Source organism: Haemaphysalis longicornis, unplaced genomic scaffold (assembly GCF_048455015.1).
Source record: "Haemaphysalis longicornis isolate Haplotype H1 unplaced genomic scaffold, Haemaphysalis longicornis Haplotype H1 scaffold_9, whole genome shotgun sequence".
Classification (NCBI taxonomy): Eukaryota; Metazoa; Arthropoda; class Arachnida; order Ixodida; family Ixodidae; genus Haemaphysalis; species Haemaphysalis longicornis.
In genome coordinates, this window is record NW_027526460.1 from 33,666,996 (window position 1) to 33,693,351 (window position 26,356).

General features: G+C 48.8%; 1 protein-coding gene across 1 annotated transcript in view; it reads right to left on the reverse strand.

Moving 5' to 3' along the window:
- Window positions 1–25,038, reverse strand: part of LOC144151688 (uncharacterized) — a 36,229-nt gene extending 11,191 nt beyond the window's left edge. The window contains exons 1-2 of the mRNA XM_077682799.1: window positions 24,910–25,038; window positions 2,154–2,299 (exon numbers count right to left, since the gene is read on the reverse strand). Coding sequence (XP_077538925.1) covers window positions 2,154–2,178 — 25 coding nt within the window. The 5' untranslated portion in view covers window positions 2,179–2,299; window positions 24,910–25,038. The remainder of the gene's footprint in view (window positions 1–2,153; window positions 2,300–24,909) is intronic.
- Window positions 25,039–26,356: the final 1,318 nt, after the last annotated feature.

The following is a 26,356-nucleotide window of genomic DNA, read 5'->3' on the forward strand; positions in this document are numbered from 1 at the left end:
GACACACGGAGCTGAAACTTGGAGTCTTACTAAACAACTAGAACGAAAACTTAGGTCGGCTCAACGGACCATGGAACGAATAATGCTAGGAGTAACACTCAGAGGCAGGATACGTCTTCGTGGATCAGAGAACAAATTCGAGTAGAAGATGTCATAGTACAAGTAAAGAAAAAGAAGTTGACTTGGGCTGGCCGAGTAGTGAAACGAACTGACAACATGTGGACACTTAGGGTAACACAGTGGATACCAAGCGATAGGTCTAGAGGAAGAGGGAGGCCAATAACACGATGCGGGGTGAAATCGGGAAATTCGGCGGCCAGCAGTGGAATCGAGCGGCGCAGGACAGGAGCCGTTGGCAGTCAAAGGGAGAGGCCTTCGACGTGCAGTGGGCCTAAGAAGGCTGTTGTTGTCGTCGTTGTTGTTGATGATGATGGTGTTGATGATGATGATGCCAGTTAATAGAGATATATAGCTGAGCGACGAACCGACCGTTGTGCGGGCATACACTGCATAATGGTAGCGGACAGCACCAGTGAAGGCACTTCGTCGCGCCGCATCAACGAAGATGAAGGAGCTTGCGAAACTAGTATAGGACTGCCGGATGGAACTGGATCTCTCAGAGCCTGTCCCCTTGAGGTTCCAAGAATTATGGCCCATCGTGCAAAATTCTTTTTAAAGGTGGGGTACTTCTAAAATGTTATGAGAAGGAAATAATTTAACAGAAAGATGGCTAGAATGCGAACCTTTCTCCCATGCAGCTCGAGTCGAAGTCCGAAATCCAAAATCCTTCGACCGTATCGGAAGCGCGTCAAGAGAATGTGAATCCAGGCGGCTGCAAAAACTTTCTTTTTTTAAGTTGCATACATCCACGTTGCCTATTAAAACATGGCTCAGTAGTAAAGGTGTATATGTGCCTTGGTTTGTTAACTGTCGCTTGTGTAACCAGCCTGAGACAATTGATCCCTGCTTTGTTTTATGTCGGGATGCTGTGTGTTTTTGGGATGTCCTGCAGCGGACTCTTAAAAAGGACACATACATCACCCCCTACAGTATACGATTCCTGCCAGTGGTGAAGAACATACGACCTTTTCGGGCTGATCGGATTGTTTAGCCTATGGAAGTGTCGCATGGTTGACCGCAATGCGGTGGAACCTCGGGGAACTACGTCAATTTTTCGCGAACAATGTGCGCTTGTGTACAGTGTCTATGCGGCGCAATCGCAGCCGCCGGACTGGTTGCTTCTTCTTGAGGCGTGTGTGTGCCTGCCAGACTTTTAAAATATGTGTCTGTTATTGTAGTTAGGGTGTGACTTTAAAGCCCTTCCGGGTAGTCTTCCATGCCATAAATAAAAAAAAGAATGGCGCAAACAAAAGACGTCGGCATCACAACGCGAGAGACCAGGTCCGAGTTCGACCACGGAAAGCGTTTTTGTCCTGAGGCGCTTCGCGTTTCGTCATCATCATCATTATCATCGTGTGCTTTTTGCGGAAACCCATTCTGTAAAGTTCGCTTTCCTGCAGGGCGTTTTGGTGTTACGATCTACGGTGCAAGTGAGGCATAGAAATGTGCGCACACAGTGTGGGCTCGCTACTTCCGAGTGCAATTTATTAATAAAGTTCTCACATCCCGCCTTCTCAGTGGACAGTCGTCGAGGTGAAGATCACGTACCAGAGTTCACATTGCATCCTAAAGTTGAAGCACGTCAAAGCCAAGCTGATATTGATGCTCGGGTTGGCCCCTTTCGCATCTCCTCTGTGTGGCCACCCCAAAGGCAGCACCGGGTCTTAATATAAATAAATTGTTTACGGAGCATCCTTTCACGTCTGGACTCTACGCACGAGCGCCGCTCTTCATCGACACCTCCTTTCACCGGCAGATAAACCGCAGCGTAACATTGGCCCGCCTTTTCATCGGCGGGGGGTCTCCGTCGTGTGAAAGAAGCGTCGCGGGCGGCTTCTCTTTGTTCCCGCCGTCCGAAGGGGCAGACGCGCTGTCCGCGAGCCGAGAGCGGACATAAGTGGAACAGCGTTCCCGCAACTTCCTCTGTTCGCGGCGGCAGTCCAGGAAGCGCTCGCTTCCTTCCTGTACAAGGTCGGCCCCACTTCCTCGAGAGAGTCAAGAGGAGGGGTGGATAGAGAAACAATCCCGCTCACCTGTGACCCCAGTGACGCGCGCCATGACGGACTGGATGTGCAGATCACGTACTTTCTCGCCCTTTCTCGCGCAGCTCCCCGCCGTTAGTCTCGGTCCAGTCCGGTGCGGGAGGGATGTCCGAAGGAAGCCGGCTTGATTGCAGCACCTGCGCGGGAAGCCCGGTGGCGTGCTCTTGTGTCATCTGGAGGGACACGCTGTGAACAACGACCTTGCTGGCCTCTGGTCGCCAGTCGCAATCGTCGCACGCAGTCGTGCGAAGCGCCGATTGCTGAGTTGGCGTTCGTGTGTTCCTAGTCCTTGTCAATGAATGACGTTGCTGCCCCCTCCCCCTTTAAGTAGTCTGGATGGCACGCGGGATACTTTGCTGTTGCTGCCTTTTAGCGGATTGTAAATGAAATTGTGTAAGAAGCGATAACACTGTTTCAGAAGCTGTCGTCGAAATTAGTTTCGGGTTACGTTCACGTCTCCTGGCATTGTTCACGTTTCCAATTACATTGCGATGCGGACCATGAACAGAAGCAATTGCAAGTAGTACCTTGTTATATTACATATACCGAGGGCGTAGCATCTCGGTGATTAGCTGTGCGCAATGGCGCCCCGAAGTGAAGTGACTTTCAGGCTATTTGCCGTCAGCTAAGGTATGTGAACATTTAATGAATTAGGACGCATTTACAGCATTTTGTTTCAACACGCCTCAACAGTAACGCGGAAATCGGTTATATATAAAAGGATATCAGGAAGAAGGCTATTGAAAACAAGGCGTATGTTTTGTCGCAACGTGTCCTCAGTGGTCAACGAATGTTTCTGTTGCATGTTACATTCGCTTCCCATTAGTAACGCCTTGTTATCTGCCTCTTCGTGGCCATTTTTAATCCGACGTGATAAATGAACCCGTGTTGTGCGGGACACGACGAAGAAGCCAGTCAAACGGGCTCGTTTTTTTTAAGAAGATTTCTGCGATTGCTGAGGGGTGGCTTTAAGAACAATAAGATATAATTCTTCATACAGCGTCTCCAATGGCCGCGTCGGTTCGGGCATTAAAATGCGATGTATCAAAAATGGTTTACCGCACGCATAAGAGCTTCGTAACCAAGCAATTTACGCGAATGCGGGAACACACTATAACCTCTGAACCTATACCAAAATTCTCTCAGTGCAGCCTCACAGCCATTTCACCCCTTCCGTGCATTAAATTTATATATATATATATATATATATATATATATATATATATATATATATATATATATATATATATGTGTGTGTGTGTGTGTGTGTGTGTGTGTGTGTGTGTGTGTGTGTGTGTGTGTGTGTGTGTGTGTGTGTGCATGTATGTATATGTATATAAGAAGTTCACTCAAACTCGCATACCTCGAAAAATCGGCTAACTCAAAATTTTCCGCTGCACCGAACCATCTCGTATACGTTCCATGTATGTTGCCCTTTATTTCGAAATATGTTTGGGCCAAACTGTGGATATCTCGAAATCTTGACTCAGAGTGGAACGAAAAATTCGCCGCCGCGAACCGTTTCATAACATTCGCGCCCTGCTGCTGCGCCTAAGTCTCTCAGTTTTCTTCTCCTTTTATGCGTGCCTAACCCAAAGCCGTTGTTTTCCCCGAACGTGAAGTCTGAGTCTAGAGTCATATAAACTTCGTCAAGCAACCCTGCGTCAATTCATGTGACGGTAGAGACATGCGCAGAGGTACAGTGTACTTAAAGATAGAGGTGTGTCGTGCGGGGAAAGACCCAATTGAAAGCGCGGGTCCCAGACTGTGAACGTCTCTTGTATGTTTTTAGGGGCGAAGCTCCTTAGGGCGTGGGTCTGTCCATCCTCGACGTATGTATGTAGCCACCTCTAGTTTAGTTCTTGGATTGTTTACTAGATGGCGTGGCTACCTCTAGTTTAGTTCTTGGATTGTTTACTAGATGGCGGTACTTGTATATGATGAAAAGATGCGCTTGGATTGTTTACTAGATGGCGTGGCTACCTCTAGTTTAGTTCTTGGATTGTTTATGGCGGGGAGCGTTGTAATAAAATCCCTTCGCTGTTGGCGCTCGCTCGGAGTCGCCCGATGGATAAGGCTGCAGATGTGCGAGCCCGCGAGGCAGAAGCGCTCCGTGAAGCTGCGCGACGCCGCCGCCAAGATCCTGCCGTACGAGAGCGGGAGGCCGAAGCGTGTCGTCTGGCTGCGCGACGACGCCGCCAAGATCCCAGCGTTCGAGAACGAGAGGCCCAAGCGTCACGGCAACGGCGCGAGGACCCTGCCGTACGCGAAGCGGCACGGCTGCGGCGCGAAGAGGATCTCCAAAACGTCAGAGAACGGGAAGCGGCCAGAAAGCGCGCGTATCGGCAGGCAGACCCCGATGCAGTGAGAGCTCGTGAGGCGTCTGCAAAACGCATCAGGCGAGCTCAGCCCCAAGGTGCCGACGCGCGGTTTAAGCGAGACTTTCTAGACGTTACGTTCGGACACAGATGTAGTGGGCGAACTTTCACTGAAGAGTCACGGTTTTACCGATGATTTCCCCTCAGGAGCTTCGCCCACTCATCATCATTCACCCCGTGGATATGCTGTGAATTTTTTTCCTCTTTCAAACCTTTATGAAAAGCAAGGTCGAAAGCTGCCGTTGAATTTATATAAGCCGTAGCGCCTTTTTTTATTTTTTTTTTGCAAAAAACTCGATATTTTATGGTAATTCGCGCAACTTTGCTTATCTTGAAAATCCGCTTATTTAGAATTATTTCCCGGTTTTTACTACTTAGAGTTAACGAGGTAATACTGTATAATATGATTTTTATATAGGTGGGCGTAGCTGATTTTAAACGTGGCATTTGGGAAAAAGAGCGCTCGCAAAAAAAAAAAAAAAGTTCGAAGAGTAGACTAGAGCTTGGCTGAGATCGATAACTACTGCAGAAAAATTTGTTTAGGGGTGTAGTGCCCCTTTTCGGCGTCACTTTTACGGCGTGAATTTCTTTTTTTTTTTTTGTATGCATGAGTGACGTTTTTCTGAAAGCGCTTACTGGGTCGTACCTTGCGTAACAACAGTATGCTGTCATGGGGCCTAGGTATACACGTGAGCTAACAACTTCCCAAACGGCCAGGTTCGGTGCAAGGTCCATACGTGTCCACAAGGTTTATACGGGCATAAATGAGTGCTGAAAGAAATTAGCAGTGTTACTTGAACGAAAAACAAACATTTAATGGAAAGTAATGATGAAGTAATAAATAAAAAGCCGTTTTCTGTAGCCATACTCTCTCCCCAGACGATCATGTATTAGCAGCAGACGGGAACTCTGCAACGTTTACCACTTCACTGCGAAATAATTATTGATGGCAAATAATTGAAACTTGTCCTAATCATAGAGTCGTCTCAGCGGCCGGTTTCAGTATAATTTTTTCCAAGATGTCCAAGAGAGCTACAGAGCCTTTTACACTAGTGCGATTCTTTGTCGACGCCACTCAAAGAAACACGAAATTTTGATCAGAACCTAGCTCAAGACAGCTTCGCTTTAAAAAAAATAAATAATAATAAAAAATAACAGAAGAGGCTGTCACGCCTCGGCCGGATGCGAGCCAGATCCCGTAAACCCCGGTCACTTGGCCCACGACATAACGCACTACATTTGCCGTTTTGGTTGCCTAGTGACTGTCGAATCCACCCACGAGCTTGTATTTTACGTGCCCGTGTGTCCTCCCTCGTTTGTTCCAAGGCTTCCTCCACGCAAGTTGATGCTCGTGTTAACAGACTCGTGCTGGTGTTATTACAGACCCGAGTTAAACCACCTGCCACGGAGAACACCTATACGCGATCGAGGAAATATATGAGTGCATAGCCCTTGAGCAAACATCGAAAGGATCTCTAATCCCCTTTTTGGTTCTCATAAACTTTCTTATATATATTTTTTGCTTCATGGCCACCCACAGCTCATTTTCTTTCTTCCCCCTTGCTTCCTCTCATGTATTTCAATAAAATTTCATCATAATCATCATCATCATCATCGTGGTCGTCGTCATGATCATCATCATCATCATCCACTTTGTGGCGTTTCGTACGCGGTTTAAGTTTCACACGTGAGGCGTTAAACTAAGCACATGAGAGAAGTTGTAACGACGCTCGTGACGCCTTCATTCCGTCGAAGAACATACTCAGGCGCAAGGTGGCTCGTAGGGCCGTGAGAATTAACGAACAGCCGGCCGCCCCTTGTGGCACAGAAACCCGGAAACGTCCGTCGCATCCGAGACGGAATATGCGGTAACTAGAGCAATATGATCCGAGCAGGGAGGGCCAGCCGGCGACCACAACAGTTCATTGCCCGAGGCGTGTTACTCCCGCCGTGAAACGCACCCACGTGTACTCTGGAACCATCAAGAGGGCCACGACATGCCCATCGCGGCGCACGGTTGATTTGCTTTCGCTTTGAGCTTGGTTTTCGTTTTCTTTTTGCTTTCTTGCGAGCAAGGAGGCGGACCGGTATACGGGGCTTCGCTGTCTTCTCATTAAAGCGAATGTCGTTGCGAGACGACAAGGAGGAGAGGTGGGGCGATGAACGTCGTGGCTCTAGCGGTGTAGTTGCGCGATGTGTGACGGGAAAGAGGGCGGGGAGCTTATGGCGGTCACAAAGGCGTCACACGCGGGAAAGGCTGACGCACGTTGCGATGAACGTGGGATGGAGGATACGCGCTCGGCTAAGCGCCACGAGCGAGCGAGCTTTCGGGGTTAAACGCAACCGGCGCAGACGAGATGAGACTTTGCAGTCGCGACTCCTCGTCTCCCGGCGTCTCCTTTCAACGGGTCCCTCGCTGCTCGTCACGACGTAGCGCCCAGACGCCTCTATCTCTTTATCTCTGTATCTTTTTTTTTTTTTCCATCACCTGTCGCTTTTATCGCCCTTTTTTATGTTATGTCTGGCGAGCCGTGAACATAGTTGCATCACGTTGTAACACACAAAAGCGAGCATGAGGCAAAAGAGATAATAATAAACACCGTTTCTTGTCCTTGCTCAAACATTTCCCCAAGGTAGTTGTGTCAGCAACTACCCTCTTTTTTTATTTTTTGTACACCCCGAAATGCCCATTCCCTTCTCTCTTCTTTGAGTAATCATTCCATGGCCCAATTTTATGTTGGTATGGATGTCACGAGCAGGGGTGTCTCACCACCTAACGCGCATACAAACTAAGGCAACCACGGTAACGTCTTCGTCCACCGTGTCCACAGGCGGGAAATGGCGCGAACTCAACTGTTTTCTGCGCGTTTTGTGGGACGTGGCGGCGAATGGGGGCGCTTTTCTGATTCGACCAGCATCCGCACAGTCACAACTCAGTTGCGCCTGGCGGGAAATCTGGATAGTGCATCTATGCACGCTGTTCGTCGTTATAACAATCCGAAGGCGTCTGTTAACCGCCTCCGAGGGCGGAACATAACTGCGTTCGCTCGTTCCGGCATTGACGTAACCGCTTTTCCTTACCCCCGTTACATGAACGGAACGAATCCGTTTCAACTTCACCCACTTTTCCTTGCACCGGGGCTGCGCCTACCACAGCGAGACGAGGTTGCGTCGGCCCGAGCATCTCGGTCTCCATTTTACGGGCGCCAGAATTTAGTGGCGTCGCTTGAGCTTCTTCAGGGGGCTTGGATGGCGCGCATAAAGGTCGTCCCGCAAGGAGCTGCTTTGGTGCCGTCCTTGTTGCATATGGATGGGTCGCGGTGTGTGGGTACCACGTTGTATGTGTACGCGGGCACCTTGTCGTTTTGTTTATCTGCCCTAGGCGCGAAGGTGTAGGCCCGGCAACGCGTTTTAAACGACGCTCCTCCCCCGCGCACTGTCACCCTGAGGTCAAGAGGAAACTCAAATATGGCTCTCGTCGTTTTGAAGAGCTGTGTTTGCGGCGACGAGCGACCCGAGAAAACTGCTCCTGATGCTGTGACGTGTGCACTATGTAATACGGGGCTGAATTCAAAGTCCGATGGTGTGAGCCTAAAATAATCGATCCCTGTTACGTAACACCGCTAACCCTAATGCATTGTATAAGGGACTACTTTTTTCTTGTCTTTTCCGATGTAATCATGGGAATTTTTTGTATTCAACCAGAATACTTTTGTATTATTTGCCTATTATATAATGCCTGTATGATTTGTTGCACCTGCTTGACTGTCTCTCTTGCCATAATTACTGCGATAAGGTTAGCTCGGCAAGGACCTTCAGCATAAAAATCTAGGGAAGCTTGCACTCATGCGCAAGACTTTAATCGCGAAGTTGTTGTAGGTGAGCATTGGCGGATTCATAGGTATTTTCAGTAGCACGCCCTGCCTTTCGGTTCACGGCCACTTCCACGGCCATGCGAACTATCCGCGGCCGGGCCATGCCGAGAACTGCTAAGACGTTGCGCGCGAGGTCTCTTGTACTATACTGAGCGCATGCGCACGCTGCTCTCGAGTGTTGCGGCGGCCGCTATCGCGTGTATTTCCGTTGTAGAGTTGGGTAATGCGACAGATGCCCGACGCCTACGTGATAACGTTTCTTGCGGGGAGTTTTCGGCGCGCACGAACCCCGAACTTACGGCCAGTAACAACAGCTCCGCTGTTAAAAGGCAAAAAAAAAAAAAAAAAGGCATCGCCTCAAGAACAAACAAGCGTAAACGAACTCGTTTCAATGACAACAGTTAAGCTTATCGCTTCAATTCGTGACGCTTTATAGTTGGGTGTTTATTCTTTCACATAATTTATAATCAGCACAGGTAGACTGCGAAAAACAGCCTCGGATGCTTAACTTTACTGAGCACAATGCTAACAACATGCCTGAATGCCAAAGAGGCTCTTTATGTTGTCAACACGCGCTCTGTTTCAGTGTTTTCCGCATTAGTTTCCTATACAAATGATAAAATGCTTATAAATAACAATAAAAGTGTGCGAAAACCTGCGTGGTCTTTTCGAATCAGCATGTTAGCCTACAATGCGTTAAATGAATCCACAGCGACAGCTTGGGGTATGCACGAACACTATCAGTCAGTTAACACTACCTTGTCTAGTCAGTGTGCGAATTAGTTCGTGACGACCACAATTTCTTTTTGGCGCCTCGGACACCTATTTCCCACAACTGAATCACGCACAGCGGAAGAAAATTCCGTGGAGTGATATCAAAAATCTGTTTTTCTCTCCACGCAGCCAATTAGAAACCGATTCCCCAGCAGACTTTATGTAACATTCCATAATTAACCATTATCAACCAGTCCCAACAGCGGCTACAGCAGCAGGAAGCACAGTGAATGGTGACAGCCTAAATTAATAATTTTTGTATAATTGTATAAATACTCGCAGGCGTCTTTGCATGCACGAATTTGAGAAATACGAGAAAACAAGATATGTTTATTCTATTTCTTGCCTTGTGGAGATTTACGTGACCCCCCCCCCTTTCATACACAAACACGCACACACACAGACACAAGGGACTTTTTACTACTAATATGGAACACTATATTCCAGTGCTGTTCATAAATAAACAATTCGCAGGTGTTAAAATAATTAATATACCGCTTTTTGTAACCGCATAATGCTAAGCTAGTAAAGTAAACTACTTTGTCATTCCAGTTAACAAAGATCGATATCTACAACACCTAAATGGAAGCTCATCGGGCTTTGAAACCCGCTTCTTCACATTCCACACCCAAGTTGTCCAGCGGTACAAATGCGTAGAAGTTAGGGCTGTCGTGATCTAAATAAAGGAAATTCCCGCGTGTACGGTAGAGCAGGCCGTAAGAGCAGTTATTTGTAAGCGTTAGCGTGCAAGGATGAACCAGACATGTCCACTGGCTGTCTTCACGCGAGCAGACGGTATTCACAAAAAGACGTCTGACCGGTGCAAGACGTCTGCGGGCAGTCGTCGCACCCCGCGCTAAAGAACAGGCACGGGCGGCGTCTGTCTGTCCAAATAGCGGTCATGCATATGCAAATGGCGGCTGCCTTTCTCCGACCGAACGTCTTCGCGGCCGAAAGTCAATGCAGACGACTCGGCGCGCATTCTTGAGACGCGCGATTTTGGGGTCGCCCGTCGTGGCAGCGCGCGGGTATAAATGGAAACCTTTGTGCGCGCGCGAACTCTGGGATTGCTACAAAAAGTACGGTGCGACGGTCGTATGTTCATGTAGAAATACGTATATGTATATATATAGATATGTGGCGAGGAAGTTTGCGCGCCTTTTGTGTACTTCACCAGGGCGGTCCCGTAGCAATATCTGCAATTCGGAAAGGTCAGCTAGGCCGGTAGGCTTTGTTCTCCGCGCAGAGACACGGGTTTACGGCTTTGCGGAGTTACGACGCGATCACAAAAGCGAAAACCATAAACGAAAACCATGAGCCGGTAACTGCACGTTATAGACAGAGCTATGGAACGAGGTAAACCGGGATCGAGGCGTAGCTTGGACGTACCATTCTTCAAAAAGCACATTCAAGATACTGCTTTACAACGAGGAACGTGCGGTACAACGCGTGTAACTGCTTCGGATTGGTCGCGTTCTTTGGTCGGTTTTTCCTGCTAACTTACACTAAAAGTCTGACTTTTCCACGGGAATCCGTGACATCCTCAACGTACAAAATAGCCGACTGTACCATTTCGCACTTTCCCCGAACTCTTTAAAGCTCGTCCGATAGATGCGCAGGCAAGTCTCTGGGTATTGACCTGCTCGCCTGTGGTCAACCTTCTCCTTTTGGATGCACTTTTCAACGTTTAAACCGTTACTGGGCTGCTTTATTGTACTATCCTCATTGAACATAATTCACAAGGCCCTGTAAGTAAATTCGTATTTTTATTTATCTTGCTTCATTTGCCCTCTCCCAAACATAGTTAATTACTTTTTACACTCTGGAGCATAAGTTCGTGTATACGTCTGCAACATTGGCAACATTGATTTCGGCATTGTCATTTGTTTGCGCTGTGGCGAACACGCGTGTATCTTATAGATGCAGAACTGTCTTACGCTTCATTACACGGAATGTATCCCCCTAATTTACCTTGTACCTACTTTAGAAATAAATCAGCTCGCGTTAAAGACAAAACACTGTCACAACCAAAGTTTGGCTTTGGTGCCGAACACTCCATTGCACGGAATTCCAGCGAGAAGTGTGCATTTCTGAATTCCATCAGCTCTCGTCACCTAGGCCAACAAAACTTAATCTTAATTACGGTTGCACTTGGTACTTTTTGTTTGCTGGTGTGGTATGTTGATTTCCCTTTTGTGTTTTAGTTTTCAGCCCTAAAAAGTGACGCCCTAGTTAACATTCTGTAACGGGTTTAGCATTTTTTTTCTCTCGATACAGAGTGTCTAACTTGCTTTTGTATCACACTTCCGCAAATCCCAGCTAGATCTTTTTAAGAAACTTTTTTTTCCTCCCTTCGTTTTGCAAAAAATATCTGTAGAAAACAGGTCGTGCGCAGACGGCCCTCAGGCGCAACTTCATCATCATTCAAGCTTATAACCCGGAGAGCTTTACCCGTGCTGCCATGGTGGCAATGTCAGACCCTGGTCAGGAAATTCTCTGCATGCGATACCAACGACAAATTCCTCGTGCCAATTAAGCCTGCTTAGTTGTAAGTAGTAAGTAAGGGTAAGTAAGCGTTGGCGACTCAGGTGGGCTTACCCTTGCATAGAACTGCCGGTAGCAGCTCCGTTGAAAGACACGTAAACGTTCATTCGATGCGAAAGCATTATGGTTTCCTCTTGTGCTATGGAGCCAAGAGGAGAGTGCACTCGTTTTGTGCTTTATTTCTCCACTTGGCACCTTTTCGCACATTTTTTTACGCCGAAGGAGAGTACAGCGTGGGGGGACATTTTGCAGCGAACACTCAGAGAAGATATATATCTCTCTTTTCTCAACCCTATTTTTATCATATCCTGGTGAGCCACCCTACGACGTGTTTGTTCTGGTTTTGTTAGATAGCGGCACGGAGCGTGCGAATTTTTCCAGCCGTACGATGTGCACAACGCCGGGTTTTTCGCCAAGGTGAAGTTCAAAAGACGATAAGCGTTTCTATATCTGAATCATGAGGACTTCCTCTTCAGTCGCTTCACTGTATACGTAGGCGACGTGAGGCGCGTGCGTATCGATAGATTTTTTTCCTCTAAAGGACGCGTTGTTCAAGCGCAACTGCAAGATAAAATCACCAAGATAACTCAAGTACCGTAAGTCGTTACATTGCCGCTCCTTCGGAACCGCTGTTTCTTCACTAAGCCCACCTGCGTTCGCTGGTAAGAGATTTCCCGATTCGTGCGAATTATCCCCACATAAAGCTATAGTTGGGCGCCGCGCGCGCGCCCGCGCAGTGCGAACGTAACTCCAGGAACAGAGTCAGTGATCGCAAGCCGTGAAGCGCGGATGTTTCTTTGTGTGTGTAAGAGTACGGCCACCGGGGTCAGTAACAGACGGCAACAGAGATAATCGCGGAGGCCATGGTATGTGTGTGCGCGTGTGCATGACGCCGTGGGATTCGCGGGATTCGCGTGACGTATCCGCGCTCTCGAATCACGTATAACGGATCTGCAATCCTCCTTCAAATTTCCCCTTTCCCGCTTGTGTCCTAATTTTGAAAGTATAGTTGTGATAATGCAGTTAAAGCCATCGCAAGCACCGCACGTCAATCGTAGAGGGCAGTGGTTCTCAAATGGGGTTCCGCGGATCTCGGGGGGTCCGTGAGAACATTTGAGGGGTCCGCGAGCTTCCCTCAAAACGTTTCCACCCGCCACTATTTTCTCGATTTTGCCAGCACTTTCTTGCAGTGCAAAAACGTGGCTTCGCCGCATTACATAAGCGCTTAGTTTCTTCGTGTAGCACATATTTTAACACCTTCTTTTTGCACAACACCCCAGCTCTGAGAAGAAAAAAAAAACGGACACATGAAAAGCAGCATATCGGTGTTTGCAAGTCTTTTAGATTCAAGAGCGAATTTTGTACCATTATGAGGCGCATCGTCATTAACGTCAAACAGAAAAGGCGGGCATTGGATAAGTGTGTGAGCGAAGAAAGCTGCAAGTACAAATTGTTTGGAATCATGGCAATCGTGGGGTCCCCCACCACTTTCGCAATCCCGAAAGGGGTCCTCGGGGCAGACATGGCTGAGAACAACTGGTATGGGGAAACAGTCCAAAGCTAATATAACAACAAATGAAACGCCTATGAACAGGTGATAAATCCGGATTGCGCTTGTTGAAGTTGCGGCTAGCTTTGTCATGTGTGCAGTACTGGTTCCAACAAGAAAAGCAGACCATCAGCGTTCCTTCTACGCATAGATGTTTCCCCCCAAAATTTATCAGCCATGGCTTCAAAAATGCGTAACAAAACATGATTCCTACGTTTCCCTTTCTACAAGAAACAGGTCTTCAGCTGGTCGCAGTACCGTAGAAAGAAGCTCACATGATACTTGATTACATCGTGGCTGTAATGTAAGCATATAGGTCTGCGTCACGACTATCATCACCGTCTTCCTTATCCATTATATTCCCTTTGCAGGTCGAAGGATCCTCTCAACGAGTTCCCAGAACCCCTATTCGTGTCAACCAAGTCCGTTCTTAACCAATATAACAGTACCAATGTCTCATGAACGTGCGCATTAACAAATCGAGAGAAAAAATCAGCAACTTCAAGGTCCGATCACAACGCCCTTCGATTTCGGTTGTGACACACATGCCACCAGGGCAACTCCACGATTGTTTTAGGACAGTACTCTCCTGTCCTTCTGCTCCTCTCTTTTAAAGTAGTCCGGCAGTCATAGACGTGACCACTGCATATGCGCGCTTGCGAGTCTCGCGGGACAAGGCCGCCTCAGAGACCCCGGTTTGGCTTGGCTAAGTTTATGCCGATCGTGTGACAGGAATTAGTCTGTCGATGCTGCGGACAAACGCGTCTGCCTCGCATCCGCGCCTCCCCGAAGCGGCGTGCGTATGCGATCTGGGCGACCCTCAGTCGGACGTCAAGGATGGACTCCCTATGTACTCGGAGGTCGACTGCGGTCTCTGCAGCGAGGGCTTCTTCAACGCACGTTGCGACCGAAGCGTCGTTTCTCGCCTTATGGAATCGAGCGCGCGTATACGGTCCCTGCTCGTACCCGTTCGGGCAGGGATGTCGGCCAAGGTCCTGTCCTGGTCCGCCTACCCTTCTTCTTGGGCCTTCCCACTTGGAAGCGCGCCGCTAATGCAAGCCGCTATTGTCCGCTCATTTTGTTAACTAGCTAGCCGCCTCAAGCCCCGCGAATTCTTCCGCTCACGAATGCGCGCCTGCTTTGTTATTCCCAACGACTCTGAGTCGTTAATATGTCTCGTTAGTTTCCCGCTAAGGGCCTCCAGCTCGCCGAGTTTTAAATGAAGATGCGAGAAGCGAGGCACTGAATTTGATTGCGTCAGAAGCGTGAGGCAGTTGATTGTATACACCGCAGCGTATTACGCCCGTAAGGGGCTTCCGACAGTAACACTGAATTTCCCGCTCAGTATACAGACAGTGGTTACGTCATGCACTCTGTTGGCACCTGGGTAAACGGCGCGATTACATTTAAGTGGCCGGCGAAGGATCCACGGTCAGTGTGAAAACACTTGAGGAATCACAGCGGGCGCTTGTGCCAAGATTCTCGGCAGAGGGGAGGGCAAGATTCTCGGTAGCACGTGCAGCTGAGGTCAGAACGTGAACAACGTTTGCGTTTTGAATCTTCCTCGCTCCCTAGCTTCCACCAGGGTCGTGTTGTTTTAGACCCATGAAACATATTCAATATTTACACGCGTGGCTTAAAGCATAACGCGGTGCTGCCTCCAGGGTCTCCACATATATGCAGTTCGTAATAAAATTGTTATATAAACTAACATGATAAAGGGCAATGAGCTCAAAATTAAAGCAACTCTCACACATTCAGCCATATCGGGAATGGAGGAGAGGTACATCTCAAAATCGAATGCGGTATATGCTTCTTATTAGATTTGTTGTTCAATAGATAATCACAAAACTAAAGTTTTATAACCTACTTAGAGAGTAAGAGGGCGATTAATATTAATTCAACCGGAGAAAAAAAAACAGACTCTGCTTGAATTGGTGTACTGGTCGTAATGGCACCTTGGAGAAGAACGGACAATTTGGCTAGTTGGTAGCTGCTCATCTTGAAGGTGGAAGCACCCACACAACAGGGACGAAAGCGCCGTGTCTTCTCTGTTTTTTATACTTCCGTGCCTATATTGTGTGAGCGCTTCCACCTTCAAGAGACACTGGAGAGAGCTACGTAACACTGCTGGTTGCTGAAATACGTCAAGCACATGAGACAAAGTCACGTAGTCAAATTTTTGTCAGATCATAAACAACGTGGCCATAAAAAAACATCATGCGATCAAATATAACATGCAGTCTTCGACTAAACTAACTGTCATAGCTGGGCACTTGTCTCTACCGCTGGGTATTAAACGCTTCTTATTTCGGGGTAAAAGTTTAGTTTATAAATGTAGTATTTGTAATCTATATTAAAATCAAGGTTTTTATCATTCGCGTCTCCCTTCGGCTCAATTTCTTCGCTCGCCGTAGCTGCGAGCGAAAAGGATTAAAAAAATCCCGGGCCATCTCCACTAACGTGAAACCTGGGGAGGGGCGAAGCCAGCAGTGTATCTAAGTCTATTCTTGGCGCCTTGGCGTTTTTGCCCATGGAGATGAAACCATTGGGGGGTTGAGGTATACAGCTTTGCTGTAAAAGTTTAGTGTCTTTGAAGCACGAAGCGTTCTAACGCTAGGCGTTGTAAAACGAGTGCACCGGTGTTTTATTACCATGACTACATGATACGAGATACGACGACGACGACAGGAGACGCCGACAGCCCGAAGCCCTAAGGGGCTTCGTCCCTAATATCGTGGTATGCCACGTAGAGCTAGGATTCTGCGACCACATGCTTACAAAACAAGGCAGAAAATGTTTACAAATACGCCTTTGGTGAACTCAAACTGCTCGTCACATTGCTTTCCGCGGAGCGTGGGAAATGGCGACGCACTCAGAAAGTTGTCAGCAGTATTTACTTTAAACACAGGAGCTCTGCACGCGTAGCATGTAGCACATTGTTTTATAAACACTAATTTCATTCGTGCGGCAGTTATTAGTGGTGTAGTAGACTGTGCATGCAGAGGTGACGTCACTATTAAGATTAGAGCTACCGAGTCCCGTGACTCGATAAGAAAATTAAGAAACTTTGCCGCAAAGAAAGCAAAGAGCAATATGAAAAAAGGCAAACCTTTTTTACGCAATTTCTAAACCCTGTCTTGGCCTGTCTGAGCATCACTATTCTCGATCCTCTCGCTCAACCCACTAAGGTCCGTATCTATCCGTCGTCTCCAATTTATATCCTCTCCTCTTCGCGTTATATTTTACATTGCCATTTACAATTACCCCCTTCGTCTGGTTTCGCTCCGGGAACGTTTCGCGACAGACTCAAATGTGTGTGGTATCCGCTCTCTTTCTCCCACTTCTCCGCACCCACACGCTTTCGGAAACCTCACCGAACACAACTTACACACACACACTTCCATTTCCTTCCTTCTTTCCTTCCTTACTTCCTTTGGGGCACTCGGCACTCCCTACCATTCCCTCTGCGAATGCCTATAGCTTGTATTCACAGGCGAGGCGTGCATGCAGGCAACCATGTGAGTGCGCCGTCACTGGTTACGTCGGGCTCCACGGGATGGCGGTACTTGTCTGTGCTAAGCCCGTGATATGGGCTGGACGTTCCAAGCTCTACCCCACCGAACGCAAAGCAATGCGTCGAGTCCTATGCGAGTGAAATTAATAACATTTCTGTTGACACCATGCACCGTTGAGAATCGGGTTGAAACGGAGCAGACGACGCACGCGTTTTTTTTTTTTTTTTTGCGTGCGGGCACAGCGCCACAAGCCGCGCCATGTCCGTGGCGCTTCGGCCATGTCCGTGAGCGTTTGCACTGCTTCCAAGCGAAGAAATTGACGGCTAACCATTTCAATGAATACCACCTATACCCTACTCCTCGCACCCCTCGCCTCTGGAGGCAGATGTTGAGCGACCCGGAGGAGTCAGGCCAAGTCCTGACCACCTCCCGGGCCTTGGCGGTCGCGGCCCCCAATAACTGATCCCAAAGGATATACAATTATGTGGATACATACGGTCTCTCTATGTCGGTGCCCCTAATTAACTTAAGCCTGACACGCTACTTGTCCGGGCAATAAGCTTCGCTTAATCCTCGTCTCTCTCAACGAGTAGGTCTGAAGCATGTACGCGTTTTGACGGCTGACAAATACGGCATTTTTCACTTTCGCCGGTCAATTAACCCTTGGCACACCGAACGAATGACCGGCTTAACGATCCCACTGGGCCGGTTGAACGCACGTCGTAATTTTCGGAGCACGCGCGCCAGTTCCTCGTGGAGTGGGGGAGATTATGCACGGACCCACATATGCCGGCATCGCTCGTACAATTTCTCCGTGAGCAGAACATAAAGACGACGATAAATGTGTTTGTGACGGGATGAGCGAAATTATCATCGTTTCACTATTACATGCCCAACCTAGTTCCATCCGCCGGGTAAGTTCACCTCTTTGCGGGCCGTTACGATCAGCACTATGTGTGTTGGCTGTCTGTGCTATTAGCTGCTGATGAACAGCCCTGGAAAGGCCTGCGAACGAGGTCGTGCACCACACCATTTGTCTGCGCCTTGTCACAAATATCTGGGGCTACTACGATTCTACCAGTGCGATCATAACCATCGGCGAAACACGCAGGCATGTGATGTATGCATGCGACGTAGCTGTCCGTATGCAGGTTGGCTGATGACCACGTGCGACCTACCGGTATGTTTTTTTTTTCTTAACTGAAAGCACAAGCGGCAAATATGCACTGGCCACACTGCGTACTGATGGTTCATGGAATGTTTATAATGCATATCGTTTATCATGGGTCTTACGTACTGCCTATTTTTCGCTCAAGGACGTGTCTTCATTGCGACCAAAGCGGATAGCCTACTCTTCGTCTCACGAGAGAAGAATCGCTTAGTAATTAATTGCTGTACGCACGCTCGTTTCGTTTGCGTTGCTGAATTATGCGCGATTCCTTGGTTATAAACAGGGCAGAGATCTGAACCAATGAGTTGGGTGCGTATGTCTGAGCTCGTCTGCAATGTGCGGGACCCTGCTATAGAAAGTGCACCTACGTCATTTGGATGACCGATGAAGGAGAGGCAATTATAGCGTGTTTCAAGAACAGCGTACGTGACATCCGTTATCATTTGCCCGCACACGATAAGTCTTGCAAGCACGTGACCGAAATACTTGCTTTACTCACTCTGTTTTGTACCAAGATGTTTCTCAATATCCTTAGCTTGAGCAGGAGAGCTCAAGGCGATGGGAAATTCATGTTTCAAAGAAATCGCAACAAGAAGCACTAGCCAAAAGTACACGCCGCGCTCGCTAGTATCTCGAAAGGCGAAACGCTGCAAAGCTTCTTCGCAATTGATGTTAATCGTCTGCAACTACACGCAGACACACACAAAACACACAGACAAAATTACACACAAAAAAGCGTTTTTCCCATTTGATACAGCTAAGCAGCTACTCTAAAATATCCTTGTTTAAGCGGCGAAGGATCCGACTCGCATACACTTCGTAAATTACACGCGCGTCGTCTCTCGGGTTGTTAGATTGTTGAAGCAGGGCTGTTACGGCTGCTACTTGACTATTGGAAGTCGCCTATAAATTTCCGAGCGAACACAACACCTCAGGCTTCAACCGCCATGGCAGTCTCGGCGTAACAAACCGCCCAGAAATTCGTTGCGTTTTACGCAACTTTGTAGCCCACCAAGCACGGTGTGTCAAAGGCTCACCCAAGTCGGGCAGAGCCCAAGGACGCGGCTTCTATTCAGGCCGCGGTGGCTGCGTTTTAGATATGGGCTAAAAGCGAAAACGACCATGTGTCGAGATTTCCACTCCCGCTAAAGATCCCCATGTGGTCAAAGTTAACCCGCAGCCCTACACTACGGCACGCTTCGGAGCGTTAAACCCCAAATTAAGAAGAAAAAAAACGGAAATCTTATTTTGTAGCTCGCTGAACCCTTCAAGCCGGGTTGGTTGTCAAGTGAAGTTTCAACAGGGAAACCCCCATTATGCTTTGTTGCAGCCTGGCCTACGTAAGTGCGCACATCACGTTTAGATCGCGTGTTGTGCGTGTAATCTGATCTTGCGATGCGGGTCACGTTACGGTGCTAAGCCACTATAAGTCGTGTGCGGCGCGTCGCAAGTACTGCACCGCGAACCGCCGCGGGTACTGGTCCTGTCGTGTGCGATCTGTGATATACGTAAGACTGCACGACCTTCAAGAACAAAGAACGAGCGTTGCGCAAGATGTGTACGAAAGTTTGCGGCCAAGTGCGCGCCTGTCCCTTTAGACCGAGATAATTCGACCTTGTGCAACGCTGAATTATCATATACAAACAAGAAAAAAAGCGAGATTAACGACCTGCTTTGGGTTTTGCTACGTTTTGACAAACGTTCGTAGCAGCCCAACGGCGTTTACTCGCAAACTATCGTATTAAATCTTACGATAGTTTCGCAAAGCTTGATTGATTGTAGGGTTTAACGCACCGACGCAACGCAGGCGATGAGGCGCGCCGTAGTGGAGGGCTCCGGATTAATTTTGACCACCTGGGGATCTTTAACGTGCGCCGAAATCTCGTACACACAGGCGTTTTTGCTTTTCGCCTCCATCAGAAAAGCGGCTGCCGCGGCCGCGAATCGAACCCGCGACCTCGTGCTCAGCAGCGCAACGCCTTAGCCACTGAGCAACCGCGGCGGGTGTTTCGCAAAGCTTCGAACTCAATGCAAAATATTATATAATTGCTGAAAACGGAGTCACAGAATGATCATCATATCCCCAGCGCAAAACAGTGTGATTGCGGGCACTTTCGTACACACTGTATTTGCGTGCTAGCATATTAGGTATGCTATACCAAAGCCTTCTAACCAGCTAATTTTTCCACAGAGAATTCAACAGCTGTTGGCTTTTGGAGGAAATTAAACGTACTGTTTAGCAGTGCTCGTCCGCACACACCGAGGTAACGGATCTGCTTTTCCGCATGCCTTGATTTCTTTCGTTCCAAAGGTTCTTCAATATATCGAAAATTCCCCATGCGAGAGTGTCATCATCATCATCACCACCATCCTCCTCCTCCCTATCCTTATCATATCATCTGGACGTATGAATGCATCATGAACGTATGCGATCACGGTATGATCACAGAAAAATGGTTAAACGTTGAGAAGTTTCGCTTCGTTCCTAAGCTTTTCTTTTTTACAGCGAAGCTGTTATAAGCTCACTCCCCCGGATTTTTTGCGTGCGTATTACGAGAAACGCCCCTCGCTCACTCAGCTAGCAGGTCGGTGTTCTCTGCTTGTAATGCCCTCTCACGCTCTATGCACGCCTTCTCCCTACGGCCACCTGTTCGCCTCTGGCGCTTCATATTTTGATATAAGGGGACGTATATTGCCTTAAAAATATGTCTTCCCCGCAATGGAGTTGTGCTTAGTAGTGAAGCCGGCTTTTAATAATGGCTGCAGCTTATCTCAGCTAACCTCGTGTATGCAAAGCAAAAGCTTGGCCTAGTCTGGTTGAGTATTGGTTTCACTTGGTTAACCTCTGATGCAGCTGTATTGCCGACCACGGCACAAAGCTTTTCGGTCCTGTGCACCGCTCACAGGAGGCCCGGCGGCGTTCGCCAGGGCGAACGCGGCGTTCATTCACGCCAACGCGCCGTTCCTCTTCGCTGGGCGCGAGACGAGTCACGTAGCCCGAGACTACCCAACGGCGCATGCATGGGACGCTGCGGAGGTGGGCAGCTGCAGATCAGCTGATCGCCGCCGCTCACGCTTGAGCAGAACAACTGAAAACGGGGCCTTGTGCGGAGCACCGAAAGCGGGCCCGGTGAATTACGCGATACGCTTCGAGGGGAGGGGTGTGTTGCCGGGGGTGTGTCTCCGGTCAAAAGGTTAACTTGCGCATCCTTCGCGAAACTGTTGGACGAACGTAGTAAAGCTTTGCTTTAAAATGGAAGTCGGCTTGGGTTTTGTAATCTGGCTTTCCCACATTACGTGTTGCCCAGTGAAGCATGCTCATAAAGAAAAAAAAAGTCCAACTGCCCGCGAACGCGGCGAAAGGAGACCACCGACGACGATCGGGCCGTCGGGACCTCCAATACCGCGAGGCGGAAAACGCAAGACGCCGGACTGGCTACAATCCCACTCAACACTTTCCGGTGCCACGGCGCGGTTTGAGCGGGAATTAGTGGCTAACCAATAACAGCCCCGATGCTCATCCGCCTTCACAGAACAGAATGCACTAAATTTTTCTTACTGTTCTTTTTTTGGTGAGCTATAAGTTAGGTTTTAGTTGGTGCTTTACAGAAGATGTGTCTCATAACAACGCTCCCAGAAGGTCGCGATGGAAGCGAAGCGTTTCCTGAGAATTTTCGTTTTCGTTGCGCAGGGTGAAGTATTTTCTTGTTGCGGTTGTTGCAACTCTGAACCCTTAAGGATCACTCCTTGAGAGCGTACGTGGGGAATCAAGAGCGGCGGGAATTACTGGAAGTTAACAGATTCGTGTACAGGTATTCATTCGCCGCGGTCGCTCTGTGGCTGAGGCGTTGTGCTGGTGAGTTCAAGGACCCGGGTTCGAACCCGGCCGCGGTGGCTGCTTTTCCGATGGAGGTGAGTTGCGAGAACGGCGCTCGTTAAAAATCTCCAGGGGGCCAAAATTAATCCGGCGCCTCCCTCCACTATATGCTGCGCTTCGTAGCCCATGTGTAGGTTCGTCGCCTTAAACACCAATATTAAAAGTATCATACCCATCTGCACATTCGGCAACGACCAGAAAATACACATTGCGATCGACTCGTTATCCTACTCCGTGTTTGCACTCTTATCGCCTAAATTCAGAACTCCTGTACAGAGATGTTGGACGCTCACGAGACAAACGTATTTAACTTGAGCGTGTCTCATGTCCTTGATCCTGCAGTGGCACTTGCTAAACAGCTTGACGTTTTAATAAGGCAGCTTCTTGCCGTCATCTTTCCATGTAATTTGACGTGCATCCATTTCGAAGCCTTACTTTCACTCGCAAAGCATTCATTTGGAAGACAAGCCCTTTGGTGTATTGGCGTGCCGCGCTGAGTTACACCTTGTCCAAGCCCTGACTGAGCAACTGCTGGGAGTCCATTAAGCGACTTCCGGCACCTGTCAACGTGCCTGACTGGAGTAGGAAGAGCACTTAAACAACCCTTTTACGTCCACGTGCGTAATCCTGCATGCCACTTCCCAGGCTTCAATACATGGCAGGAGGGCTGTAATGCACTTTAAAGTGGCCGAAGAGGTCGTCTCCATAAGTGCATCACAGCGCACCGGTCTTTACAGAGATCTGTCTAATGCAAGCTGCGTCTTGTTTTAGCGAGAATTGAAGCACGTGGTTAATCACGCCGTGTAAGGCCTAGCATATCTGCTTGTATCTTCTGCTTTCAATGTGCAGTGCGATTGCTCGAACTAGCGATCACCACAATAAAGATCAAATTTCTGCGTCAGTTTCCCCGGAAGATGTAGGAAAAGTCGCTACTTGTTTAATTGTCCCCCTATGAAGCGCAGTCATTGCCAAAGGTTTTGCGTCAGTGCACTATTCACATAACCATAAAAAAAGTCCCAGTAGGCTCATCGGAGGTGAGCTTTAATTATAGCAGGCGAAAAGAGCTCATCCACAGCCTTTCCTTCCAATTTTACAATTGGGCTGTTCAAACTTTTCGTGTCAGTTCTATCTCGAAAAGACTTAGCTTTATTCATGTGCGCGTCACAAAATTTTACTGTTTCTTTCTCCGTCAGGCGTAATCCAACGAGTCCTGAAACAGAAACGGCTGCGCTGCAACAATGGCCTGTCCTCAGTCAGGCTTCTTCGACAGCACAAAGAATCCAAAGCCGACTCGCTTCCCATTCGATGCCGTCCGAGAGAGAGTACTTTCGTGGGATTGCACTGCGCTGACCCCCCTGGGTTATCACACCGCGTCCCGTGCGGGGCGCAATTAATTAGTGGCCCCCCGCCATCAAGGCGTGGGAAACTGGATCGCGTGCATCGCACCGTTCGGAAGATGACCGACCGTCCCTCCGCATCGAATCGCGCCGCACGTGCACGCCAGGGCAAGGCCGCCTGGGCATCCAGCAGAGAGAAAGCAGCTTTCCAGGCTCGCTAAGGCCGATGACGTTGGCCGAGCTTTGACGACGTGGGACCGAGCGAGTCCTTTCGCTCCTTTTCTTATAAACTTTAGGAGCTGAATTGTTGGATACAATATTGATGTATGGGACCGTTGTTGTTGATTAAGATTGTTTGCTTTTGAGCTTTAACGCACCGACGCTACATAGGCGATGAGGCGCGCCGTAGTGGAGGGCTCCGAATTAAGTTTGACCACCTAGAGATCGTTCACGTACGCCGAAATCTCGAACACACGGGCGGTTCCGCTTTTCGCGCTCACTAGAAAAGCGGACGCCGCGGCCGGGAATCGAACCCGCATCTCTAGGCTCAGCAGCAAACGCCTTAACCACCGAGCCACCGCGGCGGCTGGACCTTTGCTGTGTATAGCGATTTAACCATAGGATAAAACTCTTACAAACCTCGAGCGGGATGCAGGAAACGGTACGTTGAAAAGTAACGTGCGCTCTCCCTTACTATCAATTTGCTATGAAGCAACAATTTTTCCTATACATATTGAAATAAGGCACGTAACTTCTTTTCCAAAAGTTTTCCTGACGTTGCTCGGGCGTGCTTCTGTTTAAATGAATACGCGGTACCGCGCACCCACTTACATGCAATGGTATTTTGATGCGAGCGAGAAATAGGTACTGTTTTGCATTGAGCTCGTGGACCACATGAAAAAATCCTGAGCGACAGTGCTAGGGACGCAAAAGAATGTGTCAAGTGGTGTGCTGGTACACTTGATAACAACACTCCTCTTGAGCTAACAGGTGTTAAAGGTAAACAAAGAAACAGAATAAATGAGAGAAGAGGCAGGACCAGCGGCGCGCCTTTCACCTTGTCCGTGCTGTGATATTTCTCGCCGTTAGCAAACTAGATTGTTACCGACATGCTCTACCAAGAATCATATTTCTTTCAGCGAAAGCTGCTGCCGTGCATTAAAATCAGCACGCACGAATACCGGTTGATTAATGTCACACGTCAGTGTGCAGCGCTTTTTCTCAGCTTCCCTCCCATAGCGGTTAAGTAGCTCTGAAAACATACACGGCTTCCCCGGTGGCGCTATGAGTAAGGCACTCTACCAGGTCACCGGTTCTATTCCCTGCCATGGAGGTATGTCCGATAACAACGGAATGCAAAAACGCCTACTTGTACCAGAATTCCGGGCTTAATTGACAAATCGCAGACGATCGCAATTTATTCCAAGCCTTCTAATACCGGGTGTCCGATAGCTGCACTTCCGGGGCGTTAATGGCCCGTTTAACTTTCTTTTTATTTCTCTGGTCCACATAGTTTCGTATTAATTTGTTTTCCCTTCGTATCCACAGGTCCAGAGATCGGTGAGATGGATATGATAACCCTACACCGCCTGAAGAGATAACCAACTGCGTGTAATCGAGTCCCAATCTCAGGCGTAATCCGCTCTTCGAGCTACTGCCGCTGCTTGCGAGTCGCGTGTGTATAGTTCCGGGAGCGGGTGGTTGGGGGAGCACTACGAGCTCACCTGCGCTACAGCCTCCTTGGTGCGCGACGCCGACGTGCTGCTCCTCGTCCTCCGTAAGAGACGACGCTGATGAGGCGAAGAAGAGAGCGCTGCACCGCTCGCTGCGCAGTCCGCTCGAGTCCGCCGACGCAACCGGCAGACTGGTTTCTTATAACGAGCAGGGCGCCGAAAGACGCGCTATGTAGGTCGCTCGGCCGGCCGCCCTCACCGGGGGAACCCTCTTCCCGCACTTTTTCTTGCGCCTCCTCTGCCGAGGAACTGTCGCCCCCCCTTCTCCTCCCCCCTTCCTCCTCCTCCTTCTGGCTGCCGCACAGCGTCCACTTTCTCCTGTTGTGTGTATACCACACCGCCGTAGCGGGAGCTGCCACTGACCGAGGGTCATCCGCCCGGTCGTGTACGAGGCTCGCACGCCCACGCGTTCAGTCACCATTGGGAACCTTGGCCTGCAGATCAACCCGAGGACGCCCAGTCGTACGGGGATCGCGTGCTGGTAAACACGAGCATTAACGCAGTCACTATATGGGTTTCGGCTATACGAACACCCCACCCTGGGTGACCAATCCTGCCTGTAGGAGGGATCAGTGAGTTAGAGTCCTAAACGAAGGTTAGCTGTTCGAGGTCAATATGGAGAGAGCTAAACAGGTTGAAATTGGCAGCCTAAGCGTAGCATGATTTAGAACAAAGGTTCAGTCTTGCCTACAAAGCGATAAGATGGTCTGGGTTTTGAACCGTTTTCTCACGCGAATGTACTTTGCTGGCACCTAACGACTTCGATGGTTCACTTCATGACGCGAGGAAGTATGAACGCCAACAGTCTTGATTGAGCGAATGATCTCCAAAGCCAAAATTTACCGGAGAGTGTGGTTTTAGGGTAACCTTATCTTATCGAGTAGGGACGGCGGAAGCTGAAACTTCCTTTTGTTTCGTCACGTGGCGTGCCGTGTAGCACAGGCAATAATCTTCTCCAAACGACGCCTGTAGTATACTGGGGCGCTTCTGCATTTTAAATCATCCGTAAGAGCAGCCAATGCACACGGGAGTCGAACCCACAACCCTATGCGTGGCAGCTAAGCGCATTTAACTGCAACGCTACTACGACGGTTGAGGCCAGCCATATACCCTCTGTGTGAGCCGTGAGATTCATTCGCCGCTTTATCGCAGAATACGATGCACGCCTGCAGGCTCCAAGCGAAAATTTGTTGTCACGTGCGCTTCTACGCATCGCCATCGCGAAGTCGAACGCCTCGTCTTTCACACTGGATGAGGAACGGGAGCGGAATCCATATCCTCGTTAGGGGTGGTAATTCATAGGCAGAAACTATATAATGCAATGCCAGGCGATTGCTATCATGACCTGTCTCTATATATGAAGGGCATGCAGTTATATGTCATCCAGTGTAATGGAAGCGATACCATCATCTCGCTTGTTATCGGGACAAAAGAGTCT